This window comes from Lemur catta, chromosome 1 (genome assembly GCF_020740605.2).
Source record: "Lemur catta isolate mLemCat1 chromosome 1, mLemCat1.pri, whole genome shotgun sequence".
Classification (NCBI taxonomy): domain Eukaryota; kingdom Metazoa; phylum Chordata; class Mammalia; order Primates; family Lemuridae; genus Lemur; species Lemur catta.
The window spans coordinates 198,724,499-198,739,410 of record NC_059128.1 but is presented as its reverse complement, the minus strand read 5'-3'; the positions used below and the strand labels follow the sequence as shown (position 1 = coordinate 198,739,410).

Sequence of the window (14,912 nt, the reverse complement as noted above, 5' to 3'; positions counted from 1 at the left end):
AACTTAGAACAAGATAAATTGATGCACAATTCATTATTCATAAAAAGTTCAATGTTTCTGATAACTTTATTTATTTACTTATTTATTTTGAGACAGAGTCTCACTCTGTTGCCCAGGCTAGAGTGAGTGCCGTGGCATCAGCCTAGCTCACAGCAACCTCAAATTCCTGGGCTCAAGCAATCCTTCTGCCTCAGCCTCCCAAGTAGCTGGGACTACAGGCATGTGCCACCATGCCTGGCTAATTTTTTCTATATATATTTTTAGTTGTCCATATAATTTCTTTCTATTTTTAGTAGAGATGGGGTCTCGCTCTTGCTCAGGCTGGTCTCGAACTCCTGACCTCAAGCGATCCACCCGCCTCGGCCTCCCAGAGTGCTAGGATTACAGGCGTGAGCCACCGCGCCCGGCATTGATCACTTTATTTTTAAAAAATATTTTATCTTTTTCAGCTTCATTGAGGTATAACTGACACATAATTTCATATAAGTTTAAGGTGTATAATATGATTTGATGTACATATATAATGTAAAATGTCTACCACAATCAAGTTAGTTAACACATCCATCACCTCACATATTTACCTTTTGTGGTGTGTGTGGTGAGAATATTTAAGATCTACTCTCTTAGCAAATTTCAAGTATACAATACAGTATTGTTAGCTATAGTCACCATGTTGGATATCAGATTCCCAGAACTTATTTATCTTATTACTGAAACTTTGTGCCTTTTGGCTGATAACTCTCTCCATTTCCTCCATGCCTCAGCCCTTGGCAACAACCATACTACTACTGTCTCTTTCTTTAAGTTGATTTTTTTAGATTCCACATAGAAGTGCAATCATGCAATATTTGTCTTTCTCTGTCTGACTTATTTCACTTAGCATATTGCCCTCAAGTTTCATTCATGTTGTTGCAAATGACATGATTTTGTTTTTTTAAAGGCTGAGTAATATTTCATTGTGTATGTGTACACATACACTACATTTTCTTTATACATTTATTTATTGATTGACACTTCAGTTTGCATGTTTTGTCTATTGTGAATAATGCTGCAATGAACATGGGAGTGCAGATATCTTTTTGAGATATATTTTTGTTTCCTTTGGATATATACCCAGAAGTAGAATTACTGGATTGTATGGTAGTTCTATTTTTAATTTTTGAGAAACCACCATACTGGTTTGCCAATGCCAATTTATATTTATATTTAATAGGTGTGAAGTGATATTTCATTGTGGTTTTGATTTGCATTTCTCTGCTGATCAGTAATGTTGAACACCTTTTTATGTGCGTGTTGACCATTTGTATGTCTTCTTTGGGAAAATGTCTATTCAGGTCCTTTGCCTATTTTAAATCAGATTGTTTTTTGCTATTGAGTTGTAGGAGTTCCCTATATATTTTGGATGTTAACTCCTTGTCAGATATATGATTTGCAAATATTTTCTCCCATTTCATAGGCTGACTTTTCATTTTGTTGATTGTTTTCTTCATTGTGCAGGTTTTTAGTTTGATGTAGGCACACTGTTTAGTTTTGCCTTTGTTGCATGTGCTTTTGGTTTCATATCCAAAATGTTATTGTCAAGATAAATGTTAAGGAGTTTTCCACTATGCTTTCTTCTAAGAGTTTTACAGATTTAGGTCTTAAATTTAAGTCTTTAATACATTTTAAGTTAATTTTTGTGAGTGGTATAAGATTGGGGTCCAAGTCCATTCTTTTGCTTGTAGATATCCAGTGTTCCCAACACCATTTATTGAAGAGACTATTCTTTCCTCATTAAGTATTTCTGGCACTGTTATCAAATTTTACTTGGCCATATATGTGTGGGTTTATTTATTTATTTATTTTTGAGACAGAGTCTCATTCTGTTGCTGCAGGCTAGAGTGTGCAGTGGCATGATCATAGCTCACTGCAACCTCAAACTCCTGGGCTCAAGCAATCCTCCTGCCTCAGCCTCCCTAAGAGGTGGGGCTATAGGCACGCACCACCACACCGGCTAATTTTTTCTATTTGCAGTAGAGAGGGAGTCTCACTCTTGCTCAAGCTGGTCTCGCACTCCTGAGTTCAAGTGATCCTTTCACCTTGGTCTTCCAGAATGCTAGGACTATGGGCGTGAGCCACTGCGCTGAGCCTATGTGTGGGTTTATTTCTGGGCTCTCTGCTCTGTTCTATTGGTCTATTGTCTTTTTTTATGCCAGTACCATACTGTTTTGATTACTATAGCTTTGTAATATAGTTTCAAATCAGGAAATGTGATGTCTCCTGCTTTGTTCTTTCCCAAGATTGCTTTAGCTATTCTCGGATCTTTGTGGATCCATACAAATTTTAAGATTGTGTTTTCTATTTCTGTGAAAAAATACCATTGGAACTGATAGGAATTACACTGAACATATAGATTACTTTGGGTAGTACGGACATTTTGACAATACTAATTCTTCACATCTATGAATATAGGATATATTTCTATTTATTTGTGTCTTCAATTTCTTTCAACAATATTTTATAGTTTTGAGCATACAGATCTTTCACATCCTTGGTTAAGTTTATTTTTAAGTATTTTCTTCTTTTTGACTGAATTATAAATGGGATTGTTCTCTTAGTTTCTTTTTCAGATTGTTATTAGTGTATAGAAATACAACTGATTTTTTGTGTTGATTTTGTATCCTGCAACATTATCCAATTTATTTTTTAGTTCTATCATTTTTTTTTTTGGTGGAGTCTTTAAGGTCTTCTATATGCATGATCATGTCATCTGCAAGGAGAGTCAATTTTACTCCTTCCTTTCTGATTTGGATGCCTTTTTTCTCTTTTTCATGCCTAATTGCACTGACTAGTACTTCAGAACTATGTTGCATAGAAGTGGTGAGAGTGGACATACTTACCTTGTTTCTATGAATAATTTTTAAAATTTAGATAATAATTGGCTGTTGCTACCTACAGCCATACCTTCAATTATAACATCATCATATTTCCATTCATTCTTCAAAAACAATTATCGAGTACCTATTACGTACCAGACCCTGGATAGCATGGGCTTACAGGATACAGAGGTGAATAACAGAGAGAGATTAAGTATACATATACAGCAGTCCCCAACCTTTTTGGCACCAGTGACTGGTTTTATGGAAGACAATTTTTCATCGGACGGGGGTGGGGTGAGAGGGAGAGCTCAGGCGATGATGTGAGTGATGGGGTGCGGGCCAAAAATATAGATAAAACTTCACTGGCTTGCGCGCTGCTCACCTCCTTCTGTGTGGTCCAAGTTTCATGAAAGACAATTTTTCCACAGATTGGGGGAAGAGGACAGGAGTGGGGAGCGGCAGAGCTCTACGGCCAGGTCCCTAACAGGCCAGATATATCCGTGAGTCTGGGGATCGCAAATATGGCAGATCTTCCATTGCAGCATTCAGAATGGAACAAGAACCTGCTCCCCTCTGTTGAAACTTACGTTTATGTGTCCATTCCTGATAAGTCTTGCAGAAAGCTTGACAAACACTGTCAGGGACGTGCAGAGCAGGCCAGAGCTCAGGCACAGGTCCAGGGCTTGAAGCGTCAGGTGGTACTCTTCATAGCGCGGTGGGTCCACGCACACTGATGGGAACTGTGCATACGGAAAAGGAAAGGCAACTGCATAACCAAGGTAACTGGTCCCTGCAATCCCTGAAAATGAGTAGAAGCAATATGGGCGTAGGAGAGCAGATTCCAAGGCTATTGCAAAATGAAGTGGACATCCCATAACGCTCACAATCACAAAGGTGAAACTAGCTTCCCACTGAAAATAAAGCAGAGACAAATTGTTAACTTTGTGGATGAGATATTTCAAAAGGTTTTTAGCAATATGAAGAAAAAAAGAAATGCCAGGGATTCATCTCTCCTACTGGGAAATGCAGGAGAAATGGGTCACAACCCTTTCTTTATGCCCTTGTATTAATTTTCGTCTCCAGTATACACCTTGGGAGAATAACATAGCAACTGGGGCAAAAATGAAATCAATTCAACAAACATTTACTATTTACTTATTTCTTATTATGTGTAGAGAACCAGTCTGGGTAAGGAAAACAAAGATAAGTAAACAGACTTCCCACTCAAGGACCTTGTTACTGAGGTGTGGTCCATGGTGCAGTAGCACGGCAGCCCCTGGGAGCCTGGCAGAAATGTAGACTCTCAGGCCTCACTCAGATCAACTGAATCAGAATCAGCACGTTAACCAGATCTCCAGCTGATTCACACATACACTAAAGTTTGGGAAGTACAGCCTTAGCCATGGGAATAAAATCCGTAAGCAGATAACATAGTCTTTCTATATCATGAGATTACCTGGCTCTACACTGTTCAAATGCAAGATATCATAGAATTTTTATCTTTTATTAGAGGGAGAGATAACAGTGAAATTGGAAGGAGACATCTGATTGAGGATTTGAGACTTAAAATTACATTATTAAAAGCAGAGGAGCCTGAAGACCATTCCTTCAAAATGAAATTCAGGAGCACTAACACTGGCTTTGCCCTCCCCCAATACAATAATAATCACAGGAACTTGTAGAAAATGTTTAGAGCAGGAATCATATAAAGATTGTTCATTTAAAGTATAGTTTATTACTGCAATCCATCATAGTAAGGCATAATTAAACTTAATTCCATTATAATTGGAAATCATATTTTCTATGTTCCATCCTGAACCAGCTGTGATTTGACCATCGAACCCACTCTACCATACTACTTGACATCTGTATATTTACCAGATATCTCTGGGTCCACTCTTTGCAAGCCAACGGTAGAAGGATACCAGCCATGATGGCCTGTGAAAAGAAAATGGGAAAATGACATCCACGGTGGAAGATACCTCTGGAAAGAGTTCCATCCATCTCACAGTTTGACAACTTTATCATGAACGAGAAGGAACAGCAAATGGCTAAATGGATTTACAGCTCTGATTTCCTCCTCATCCGTGGAAGAAACTGTGATGACGATGAGGAAAGTAAGCCATTAGTGTCATAAAGACATGATTCATACAAGCTCATTTTTTGATTCTCTGTCTTGCCTTTGCCATCACAATCATAACCTCTGCTACTGTAAGGTGTGACTGTAATAAAAGCTTGGCTTTATAACCCTTGCCATATGTTTTATTTTGATTAATTGTCTATTGTTCATCTTTCTCACAAATTGCTAAAATTGCAGATGGGAGGAATCGGAATGGAAAGGTGTCACAGAACCTCCCAGCAGTGGCATTATCTTTTGCTGTTTGCTTTCTTTTGAGATTCTGTAGCCTGAGCCTGCTGGTGGGATACAAATACATGATCCCTGTTTCTCAAGTAACAAAGGTTATCATTAGAAGGTGTGCATGATGTGGCATTTATTGTTCTGGGTGCAGTGGTGTCCAGCTCTCAAAAGGGAGTTTTTCTTTATAGTCTTTGTTGAAGGAAAAAGGTCCAAAGTGCAGAATGAAAATAGTTAAACAAAGGAGGGAATGGTGTCACGAGAATTGAGCAATAGATAATGAAAAAAAATATATCTGTGCTCTTTGATTCAGCATCAGGGCTCATGAAGTAGACCTCTGTGGTCATTGAGACTGGAAATTGCTTATTTCCCATCCATATAACTCATTTGTTCTTGGTTAAGGACTATTTTGAGGTTGAGGGAAAATAAGGAAGAGATGTGCCTAAAATAAGATATAGAATGTGGACAGGCCTAAAAATAGTACAATTTAGATTTTTGATGGAGAGATAAACATGACTATATGTACATAATCAACAAACTTAAGGGGAAAAATCAGCGTTTTTACCAATATGGTTTTGTGGTATGCTGCTTTTGTAGCTCCAGGTCTGGCATATTTATTGTTTTGAGACTTAGCTTTTCATTTTCCTGGCATATTTTATTTTGAATGTTGGATTTAGAGAATTTGACAGAGAGGAAAATACGCATACACACTCACACACACATGCACACACAAACTTCTCATGTAGCCCAGCCTAAAATTTCAGACTTGGCATGACCATAGCATAAAACTCCCATGGATAAAAACAGAACCATCTGTTGTCAAAAGAGGTTCCTGGCTTGATTCTGCAAGAGGAAAGTTTCCAAAGGACCCTATGGAGGTTGAGCCAGCACAAATAGTACAACAAAACAGGAGAATTATTAAGAGCAACTGCAACACTGATGCTGTGGGGTAGGCCTGGGGCTGGTCTGTGCTTTCAGAGGTGTGGCCCTCAACTGACACATCGCTCCTCTGAGAGAACCACTGAGAGAAACACTGAAGCAAGACAAAAGCGAAGAAGGCACACTCACACCTCTTTGCTGCTTTAACTCTGAGTAGAGAGCTGACATTATCAGATGCTTGGATTCCAGGTTTCCTTAACTACTTTGGCATGAGTCATTTCTTTCCTTTCAAAAGTTGAAAAATGCTGCAGAATTTCGGTCGCCTGTTATTTCTGTTGTAGCTGCCAGCTTGAATTTTGCTTTGTTTACACAAAACTTTGAAAAAGATCTTTCATGGAGTAGGCTGAGTATGAATGCCATTCAGTAACTTGTTAAATCCACGCTGTAAATGGCAACTCCGGAGCCGAGCACACCCATCTTTCCTGGTGACCCCCCACGTCCAGGCATGGGAGGTAGAGTGAGGGGTATTTTCCCCCAAGGGGCACAGCCCTCCGCCTTTCTTTCTTCCATTTCTTTTTGTAAATTTTATTTTTAGATAGAGAGGAGAAAATAATTTTACAAAAGGAGATTTAACTGTAGGGAAGACAAATCAAGAGGGGAAAGAATATGCATGGGTGTGGGGGCCGGGGCGGGTATCTGAGAGGTGAAAAGGGCAGCCAAGTTGTGAGAAAGGGCAGGTGCATCTGGCAGTGAAGGGGCAAAGGGGAGACGGCCTCATCCTGCTCTCTTCTCCCAAGGCTCTTCTTGACGTGCTATTGGCTTGCTCGCCACACACTTCCAGGGGCATTAGTTGGGTTTTGCAACAATTGCTACAAATACTTTGAGTGCACAATAACTGTAAGCCCTCCCACTAAATCTTTAAATTGCCTGAGTAAAGGATGCAGTTCCTAGAAGCAGATGAATAGAAGGAAGCAGGGAGCAGTCACAACAGAAATAGAAACCTTTAGAGGTATCATATTAATATGGGATAATTTATTCACTTACGAGCATCTGTTATGAGTCTACTACAAATAAGGGATGTGCTAGGCACTGTGCAGATAAAACAACAATAGCTGTTAACATTTATTGAGTGCTTAATATATTCCAGGCACCATGCTAAATACTTTACATGTGTTAACTCAGTTAATCTTCACAGTGACCGTACCATGTAAATATTCTCCCACTTTTAAATGAGGCATAGCAAGGCTAAGTAAGATGAGCAACATCACCAGATAATAATTGCATAAATAATGTTCCCACTCTCATTGGAATTTATGGTACAGGTGTGAAAATAATGCACATATAAGAATAGCTACAAAATTAGACAAGAAGAGCAAGTACTTTCTACATGAGGAGAGCTCAGTGGTAAGATGCCACTGCCCGGGGGAAAGTGGATGACGAAGGCATCATGGGCAAATTGGGTCTGCAGTGGGTTTGAAGGATGGATGTGATTTCCATGGGAGGTGACAGAGGGAGGCAGTCTGGGCTGTGGCTAGCATGTGCAAAGGTGGGGAAGTGGCCGTCATGCTTGGGGAAGACTGAGTGAGGAGCCCAGACTGGAGAGAGAAGAGTAGAAAACCAGGGTTGAGAACCACATAACACCAGCGTGAAGAGGACCTCACAATTAAAGCAAGCATGTCTGGACTTTGTTTGGGGACAATGAAACAACACTAAAATTTTCAAAGAAGGAGTGAGCCTCACTAACGAAGAGGTTTAGAAGGATGATGAGTCAGTTGTCAAGTGCATGCTGAATTGGAATAGAGTGACACCTAGAAGTCTCTGTAGGACCCTGGTATGGAGACATTGTTTTAAAAACTTTACCTATAGTAAGTACTACGTTTCACATCCTGGTCTAGTTACGAATATTTTTATATCTAATCAAAACAATACTTAACCCTTCTTAGCTGTGATGCACGCTAATATTCTCTATTCTACTCTATTTGGTTATTGTAAATGCTGCTAGCTACCTAATAGATTGATTTTATAATCCATTAATAGATAAATTTCCACAGTTTGGCTATCAAAGTTACATAGGCATGAAATCTGAGCAGGGGTGGAAAGTGGTAATGGATGGGGGTGTGTACAGTGAGAAGGAATGCATAAGAATATGTCTTGTAGGAAAAATTAAAGTTACATGGCAGTGGATTAGAGTGGGGCTGGATTGGGGCTGATTTAGGGCGTTGCTGCCCACAGTGCAGTCCTAGGATCAGCAGCATGGTGTCTTTGGGAGCTTGTTAAACGTGCAGACTCTCAGGCCTCACCCCAGACCGCCTCAGTTAGAACCTGCACTTCAACAAGATCCCTCAGTGACTTGCAGGCTCACTACAGTTTGAGAAGGGCTAGTTTAGAGGGAAGGACTGAGTCAAAAGTCACTCCAGGATTTCAAATTGAGTTCCCATGACAAAGACAGGGAAGTTGGAAAAGAAAGAATAGGTTTTGGTGACAAGATGGTTAATTTGTCTGCAGACAAGCTGACCTTGAAACTTAGGATATCTAAGTGGAAAACTGACCATTGACAAAGATTTTTTGCTTGACCAAACTTTAGTGAGGTTCCTGAATCTTCTCCTAAGTCCATCTGTGCACTTCCTTATAAAATCCAGTTTTAGCAAGAACCCTGTTAAATCAGTTTAGCAAGAATACCCCACCCTGAATATCTGATCACTTGCCATATTCACTTAGCTGCTCATCTGCCATCATTACCTCAGGTGATGTCCAATCACTCTGGCCTGTCTTTAGCAAGAATCCTGTTAGGTCGGTTTAGCTAGAATCCCCCTGACCCCTGATGTTTCCTGTTAGTAATTTTCCGTCCACTGACCCCCCCATCCTGCACCTTAGCTATAAACTCTCACTTGCCCATGCTGGATTTGGACTTGAACTCAGTTCTAGACTGAGGTCTCTTTTTTTCCCCAATTACAATAGTCCTAAACAAAATCTGTTTTTATTGCTTGAAAAACCTGTCTAGCTCTGGTTTTTCTTTAACAGCACAGGCAGTTAGAAGTCATATGACTGTTGAAGCTGCAAGAGTCTTGATCGATCATGTAATCAAGCCCCTTCTCTAACAGTTGAGGAAAATGGGGCCTGCATGGCTCTGCCTGGCCCTGACCTTTCTCCCACATTCCCGCCTGTAACCAGGGTTCTGGGCACAGCGCTGCAGCTTGCGGTTGGCCCAGTCTCTAGACTCTCCAAGTCTCAGGTCTGGTGTATAAAGTCACTGTACTTCAGTCTCTTCATCACAGCTTGATCTACAAGCTTTGTCTTCCAGGATTAATAGAGCTCAGTTCTCAAAGTACTACGATCTCCTCACTGCATACTTTATTGCAGCTGATGCCTTTTAGTAACCGAACTCTGAAATTCTAGGAAAACTGCCTGTCATGTGGTTGTTAAAACTGGGCTAGGAGAGTCCCAGGACCAATATTTATGAAGTACTTAGAAAGCCTGAAATGAAAGGCATTGAACAAATTACAAAAATTTATCTCTTACAAGTCTTCAGAGAAATATGGAGTCATTTGCAAAAGGAAATGTCAATATGATTGAAAGGTACAAATTATCTTTTCACTGGAGGAAGACATACTTTGGAGGCAGTTAAGAAGTGATTGGCAAGGGAGATCATGGCAGGAGTCAGAGACCTTTTGAAGTTGACCCTGATCAGACAGAACTGTGGTTCGGTAGCAAACTCACTAGGAAAAAAATGATGTTGTTCTAAATTTAGACATTATTGAAAGAGTGAGCATTCTTATTACTTTCCTTCTCATGAGAATTTTTTCCTGCTTTAGTATAAATACCAGCTTGACCTTTAGTCCTTGCAATTTAATCAGAGTTCAACTGTATAAGAAATTCTGTATCTCTATAATGGAGATCATGAGTTCATTTAACAATATTTATTGAACAATATTTATTGAATATCTAGTATGTGACTCCTCTGTTCTAAGTTCTAAAGATATAGCAGTAACAATATAGAAAAAAATCCCTACCCTTGTACAAAATACATTTGGTTGGGGAGAGGAAAACACACACACATTAAATAAGTAAATTATAAAGCATCTTATATGATGATAAAGGATATGGGGAAAAACTGGAGCAGGGTGTGAGATTGGGAATGCCAGTTGGGGGAATGGGGGCTGCAATTTTAATTTTTATTATTATTATTTTTGAGACAGAGTCTCACTCTGTTGCCCCGGCTAGAGTGCCGTGGCGTCAGCCTAGCTCACAGCAACCTCAAACTCCTGGGCTCAAACAATCCTCCTGCCTCAGCCTCCCGAGTAGCTGGGACTACAGGCATCCACCACCATTTCTGGCTAATTGTTTCTATATATATTTTTAGTTGTCTAGCTAATTTCTTTCTAATTTTAGTAGAGACGGGATCTCGCTCTTGCTCAGGCTGGTCTCGAACTCCTGAGCTCAAACGATCCACCCACCTCGACCTCCCAGAGTGCTAGGATTACAGGTGTGAGCCACCACACTGCGCCCAGCTGGGACTGCAATTTTAAATAAGGTAGTAAGGGCAGGCCTCAGTAAGAAAGTGACAGTTGATCCAGAATTGAAGGAGATTAAACAGTGAGCCAAGTTCAGGAAGAGGCTTTAGGCAGAGAACAAGCAGTACAAAGGCCCTGAGGCAGAAACACACTATGGCATGTTTGCAAACAGCAAGGAGCCAATGTAATGGAAGAGAAATGATTTAAGAGAAGAGTGGTAGGAGATAAGGTCCAAGAGGCAACAAGATGCAGAATTCAGCAGTTCACCAGGGAACAGGATAGAATAGTGAGACGGGTGGCAAGAGATTAAGGACAAAGGGTTTGGACAGAGAGTAGAGCACAAATGAAAGGCATGGTATTAACTAGCATTTCAGTAGGGCTTTAAAATTGGCAAAGCTCTTTATTGTACAATCTTTGTCTAAATTGTGTTCATTCCCACTGAGAATCTCTTCTTGTCTGTAAAACTCCCCATTTTACAGATAAAGGCAATGAGGGACTGGCCGACAGAAGGTCCTGCTTTTGACTACATACCAAGAACATCAAAGTCAGGACATGAACTCAGGTCCATCTCCCTAAATCCTTTATCTCTGACTCCACTTCCCCATGCTGCCGTCTCTGAAATCAAATAGCCACCAACTAGCTGTGTATTGGGGACACATCATATCATTTCTCTAGGCCTAATTAGCAAAATAGATGTTTGGCGTAGAACAAGCCTATATTCTATAATCTGTAATCTTAATCAAAATCACCAATATTTGTTAAATGCATTATGATAGACTCTGCAGGGGTAAGCAAAAAGCTATGAGAAAAGGGTACAGGATTGAACTATAATCATGATTTTGTTAAACTTTGGGTTAGTTGTACAATCAGAATTTAAAAAATTAAATGGAATAGTAAGTATCAGAATATATTTTGCATAGAAGGTTAAATATTATTTTGTGAAACTGTTGTTATATGTGTATATAGATATCTGTTTATCTAGAGAGAAATATGTAGATGTATTTATGTACATTCCAGGTCTTGATATAAAATATTTTTCTAACTGAGTCACCAACAAGAAGTTTGGAAACTGCTTGAATATATGTAACTTCCATTTCTGCATTCTAGTAAAAGTCTAATAAATATTTCTTTGAATGAATGTATGGTTTCAGATAGCTTTTGGAGGAAAGGGGAAGGGAAGGTCAAGACTAGTGCGTTAGGTATAAAGGAACATATTAAAAAAGATGAGAAGGATAAGTAAGCATCACACAATGGTTTCCTTGCTCAGTCCACCCTCCCACCACCCTGCTTCTCCCATCTGCACACCATTAGTAAACACCACTAGAACGAGCTCCTTTAAGATCAAGACCTTGTTTTATCCTCCATTGTAACCCAAGACATAGTAGGCTATTAATAAATATTTATCTAATAGATTAAAAATTATATTTCCTGGGGTCTTGATTTTAGGTAGTATCCCAGTTAAAGTTTTAATTATTTAAAGGTTTAAGGCCAGGCTTGGTGACTCACATCTGTAATTCTAGCACTTTGGGAGGCTGAGGCAGGAGGATTGCTTGAGGCCAGGAGTTTGAGATCAGCCTGGGCAACATAGTGAGACCCTGTCTCTATAAAATAATTTTTTACAAAATGAGCTGGGCATGGTGGCACACACCTGAAGTCCCAGCTACTCAGGAGGTTGAGGCAGGAGGACTGCTTCAGCCCAGGACTTCAAGAATGCAGTGAGCTATGATTACACCACTGTACTCCAGCCTAGGGTGACAGAGCAAGACCCCCTGTCTCAAAAAAATAAAAATGATTTAAGATGTTATCCCACTCAAGAGTGGCTACATTTTAATAGAAAATTCCTTAAGATCAAAAAGCTTCAAAATCCAATTTTCTAGTCTCCAATGGTGAGTGTCACACATTACAGGAAACAAAGAGAGAAGGATTCATTGGGAAGGTGGGCCTTCATAGCGCCTCTTAAATCATACCACCATGGAAGCCACTTACTCCCAAAGCCAGATGTACTCATTTCTTTGGCCTGGGGAGCTGTGGTACCAGGGCAATCATTTATCTGTGTGATCAGTCAGTGAGCATACATTGAGCACCTACTTGGTGCCAGACACTGTACTTGGCACTCATATACTTTCCTAGTGAATTGTGAAGTCAGTGATGGCCATTGCCCCACTTCTTGAATTATTTTTAGTTCAAACAGGTCCATGCAATGAAAAAAGTAGAATAAACAAAGATTTGGGACTTGCAAATTTTGGGGTCATGTAGACAACATCATAGTGTTTCTAATGAAAGCATTAGTTTAAAAGTTATTCTACTTTATTCTCCAATTTATATTATGTTCCATGGTTTATTTTTTTCTAAATTCAAAATGAAAATTTCAAAAAATGATTCTAATTTTTCAGAATATCAAGGGGAGAGGATTAAAATAAACTAACATTTTAAGACTTTCTTGAAAGATATTTCATTATACTGTGCTGATATACATGCATACACGATAAAACAATATTTAAAAATTTCTATACTTGAAATGCAACAAATAAAAATCAATTTTCTAAGGTAAATTTTCGCTTTCTGTAGAATTGTGACTTCATAATGTTGGAAAATTTAAAAAAGGACATGCTATTCTATTTCCCCTTTCCCTTATACCTTCCTTTATTTTTTCAATATATTTAACAGAATATTTTCCTACCAAAGCTCCATTCCAGATGGGACAAGCAATCCAAACTCTCCATCCTGTGAACCAAAGCTTGGAAGAGAAGACGGGGAAGAAAGCAATAACTCCAGAACATACACTGAGACTCCCCAGAGTAGCAAGAATCCAGCCAGCAGCCTGGTATAGGCCCTTCATTTTCCTCTGTGACTTGAGTCCTTGATCTCAAAGATGTTTTGTTACCAAAACATGAGAGTATGACTGGCCTCAATAAACAGAAGTTTCTTAGAAACAGTAGCCATGACACATGTTAACCGTTGATCTAATTGGAAACAAGATTCTATTTGTTTCACCAAAGGTGGAATGTAATGAAATAATCCTTGACATAAATTTGACACAACAAATTCTAATGCTAGTTTATTTCAGAGAGAGAAAGAGAAGGAAAAATCATTCCTTGTTTCAGAGTTTCTGCCTTGATTCCCTTCATTTTGCTCTGTCCTGGAGTGACCACTTCCTGGATTAATCAGGGTCAAGGCTTGCTGACTGAGCTAATTGTTTCTCAACTCAACCTGCCTGGCGGTTCCAGCATAAAGCCAACATCCTTTGTGTACAATGGATCCGCATTCCCAGCATAATTTCCCACAAAACAAAGTAAAAATAAACGCTCTGATTACTTTTCATTACATTTAATTTAAATGATTTTAAGCAACAAAACCTTCACCTCCTTCCAAAGTTTAATTCCAATGCAATTATTTTTGTTATAGATTCATCCCCCAGCAGGCATAAACTTCATTATGGAGTTCTGCATTGTTTTCACTAAACCAGTTTCATCTTAGTTATTTTATTATTAATTCAATTTTCAGATAAAGTGCAAAGATGGTAATGTATGCAATTGTAAAAAAACTTTGAAGAGTAATTTATCAGTTAAGTACAATGCTGATCTCCAGTCATTCTTGAATCATAAATCTAATTTGAGATGTTGTACTTACATATGTTTAAGCAATTACAAAAGTCGTCTCTTAATTTTTCATGCATGTGAGAAAGTAATGTGCATTTGCTTTTGACTGATAGGATATGTTTGAATGTCTATTCTAAAATAGTATGTTGAAAATACAGACTACTTTCTGAAGATATCTGAATAATTTTCCTATTTAATATTAATGCCTTTTTGCTTTTCACTTCATAAAATGATAAAAATAATTTTATGAACGGAAATATGAGGCATGTCCAGAAAGTATCCAGCCATTGTGAACATAATGAGAATGGTTACATGGCTGGATACTTTCCGGACAGCTCTCATATAGTGGATTAGGACATGGATTTTGAGTGAGACAGAGCTGGGATCTGATTCTGGTTCCACTCTCTACCAGGTTTGTGTCCTTGGGCCAGGACAAGTTATTTACCTCTTCTAGGTCTGTTTCTTCAAATGGGAAATGGGAATAATATTAGTGTTTACCTCATCAGGTGTTTGATTAAGAGGATTAAATAACCTAGCACATGTAAATGCTTAGCACTGAGCTCCCCATAACAAAGATGTTCAGAGAGTTACCTGTTACTATGTTGGAACATTCCATCTTTGGAGTTCTTTCAGCATAAAACAAAGGTATTGTCATTATTGTTCTTTTTGTCCATCATGTTATAAACATTAAGTTTAACTCTTCCTTAAT

At 38.9% G+C, this 14,912-nt stretch overlaps 1 protein-coding gene across 4 annotated transcripts in view; it reads right to left on the bottom strand.

The window, feature by feature from the left end:
- The window catches only part of TMEM212 (transmembrane protein 212), a 70,010-nt gene extending 56,532 nt beyond the window's left edge, over positions 1-13,478 (bottom strand). For 3 of the 4 annotated variants that reach the window (XR_006732624.1, XM_045539667.1, XM_045539666.1), the window contains exons 1-3: positions 13,285-13,470; positions 4,737-4,796; positions 3,446-3,769 (exon numbers count right to left, since the gene is read on the bottom strand). Coding sequence is in view for 3 of the 4 variants with exons in the window: in XM_045539667.1 (XP_045395623.1) it covers positions 3,446-3,769; positions 4,737-4,796; positions 13,285-13,443 (543 nt within the window). In the remaining variant the exon portion in view is untranslated. Of the gene's footprint in view, positions 1-3,445; positions 3,770-4,736; positions 4,797-13,284 lie in introns of all 4 variants that reach the window. The other variant, XM_045539665.1, reaches the window with a different exon arrangement.
- Positions 13,479-14,912: the final 1,434 nt, after the last annotated feature.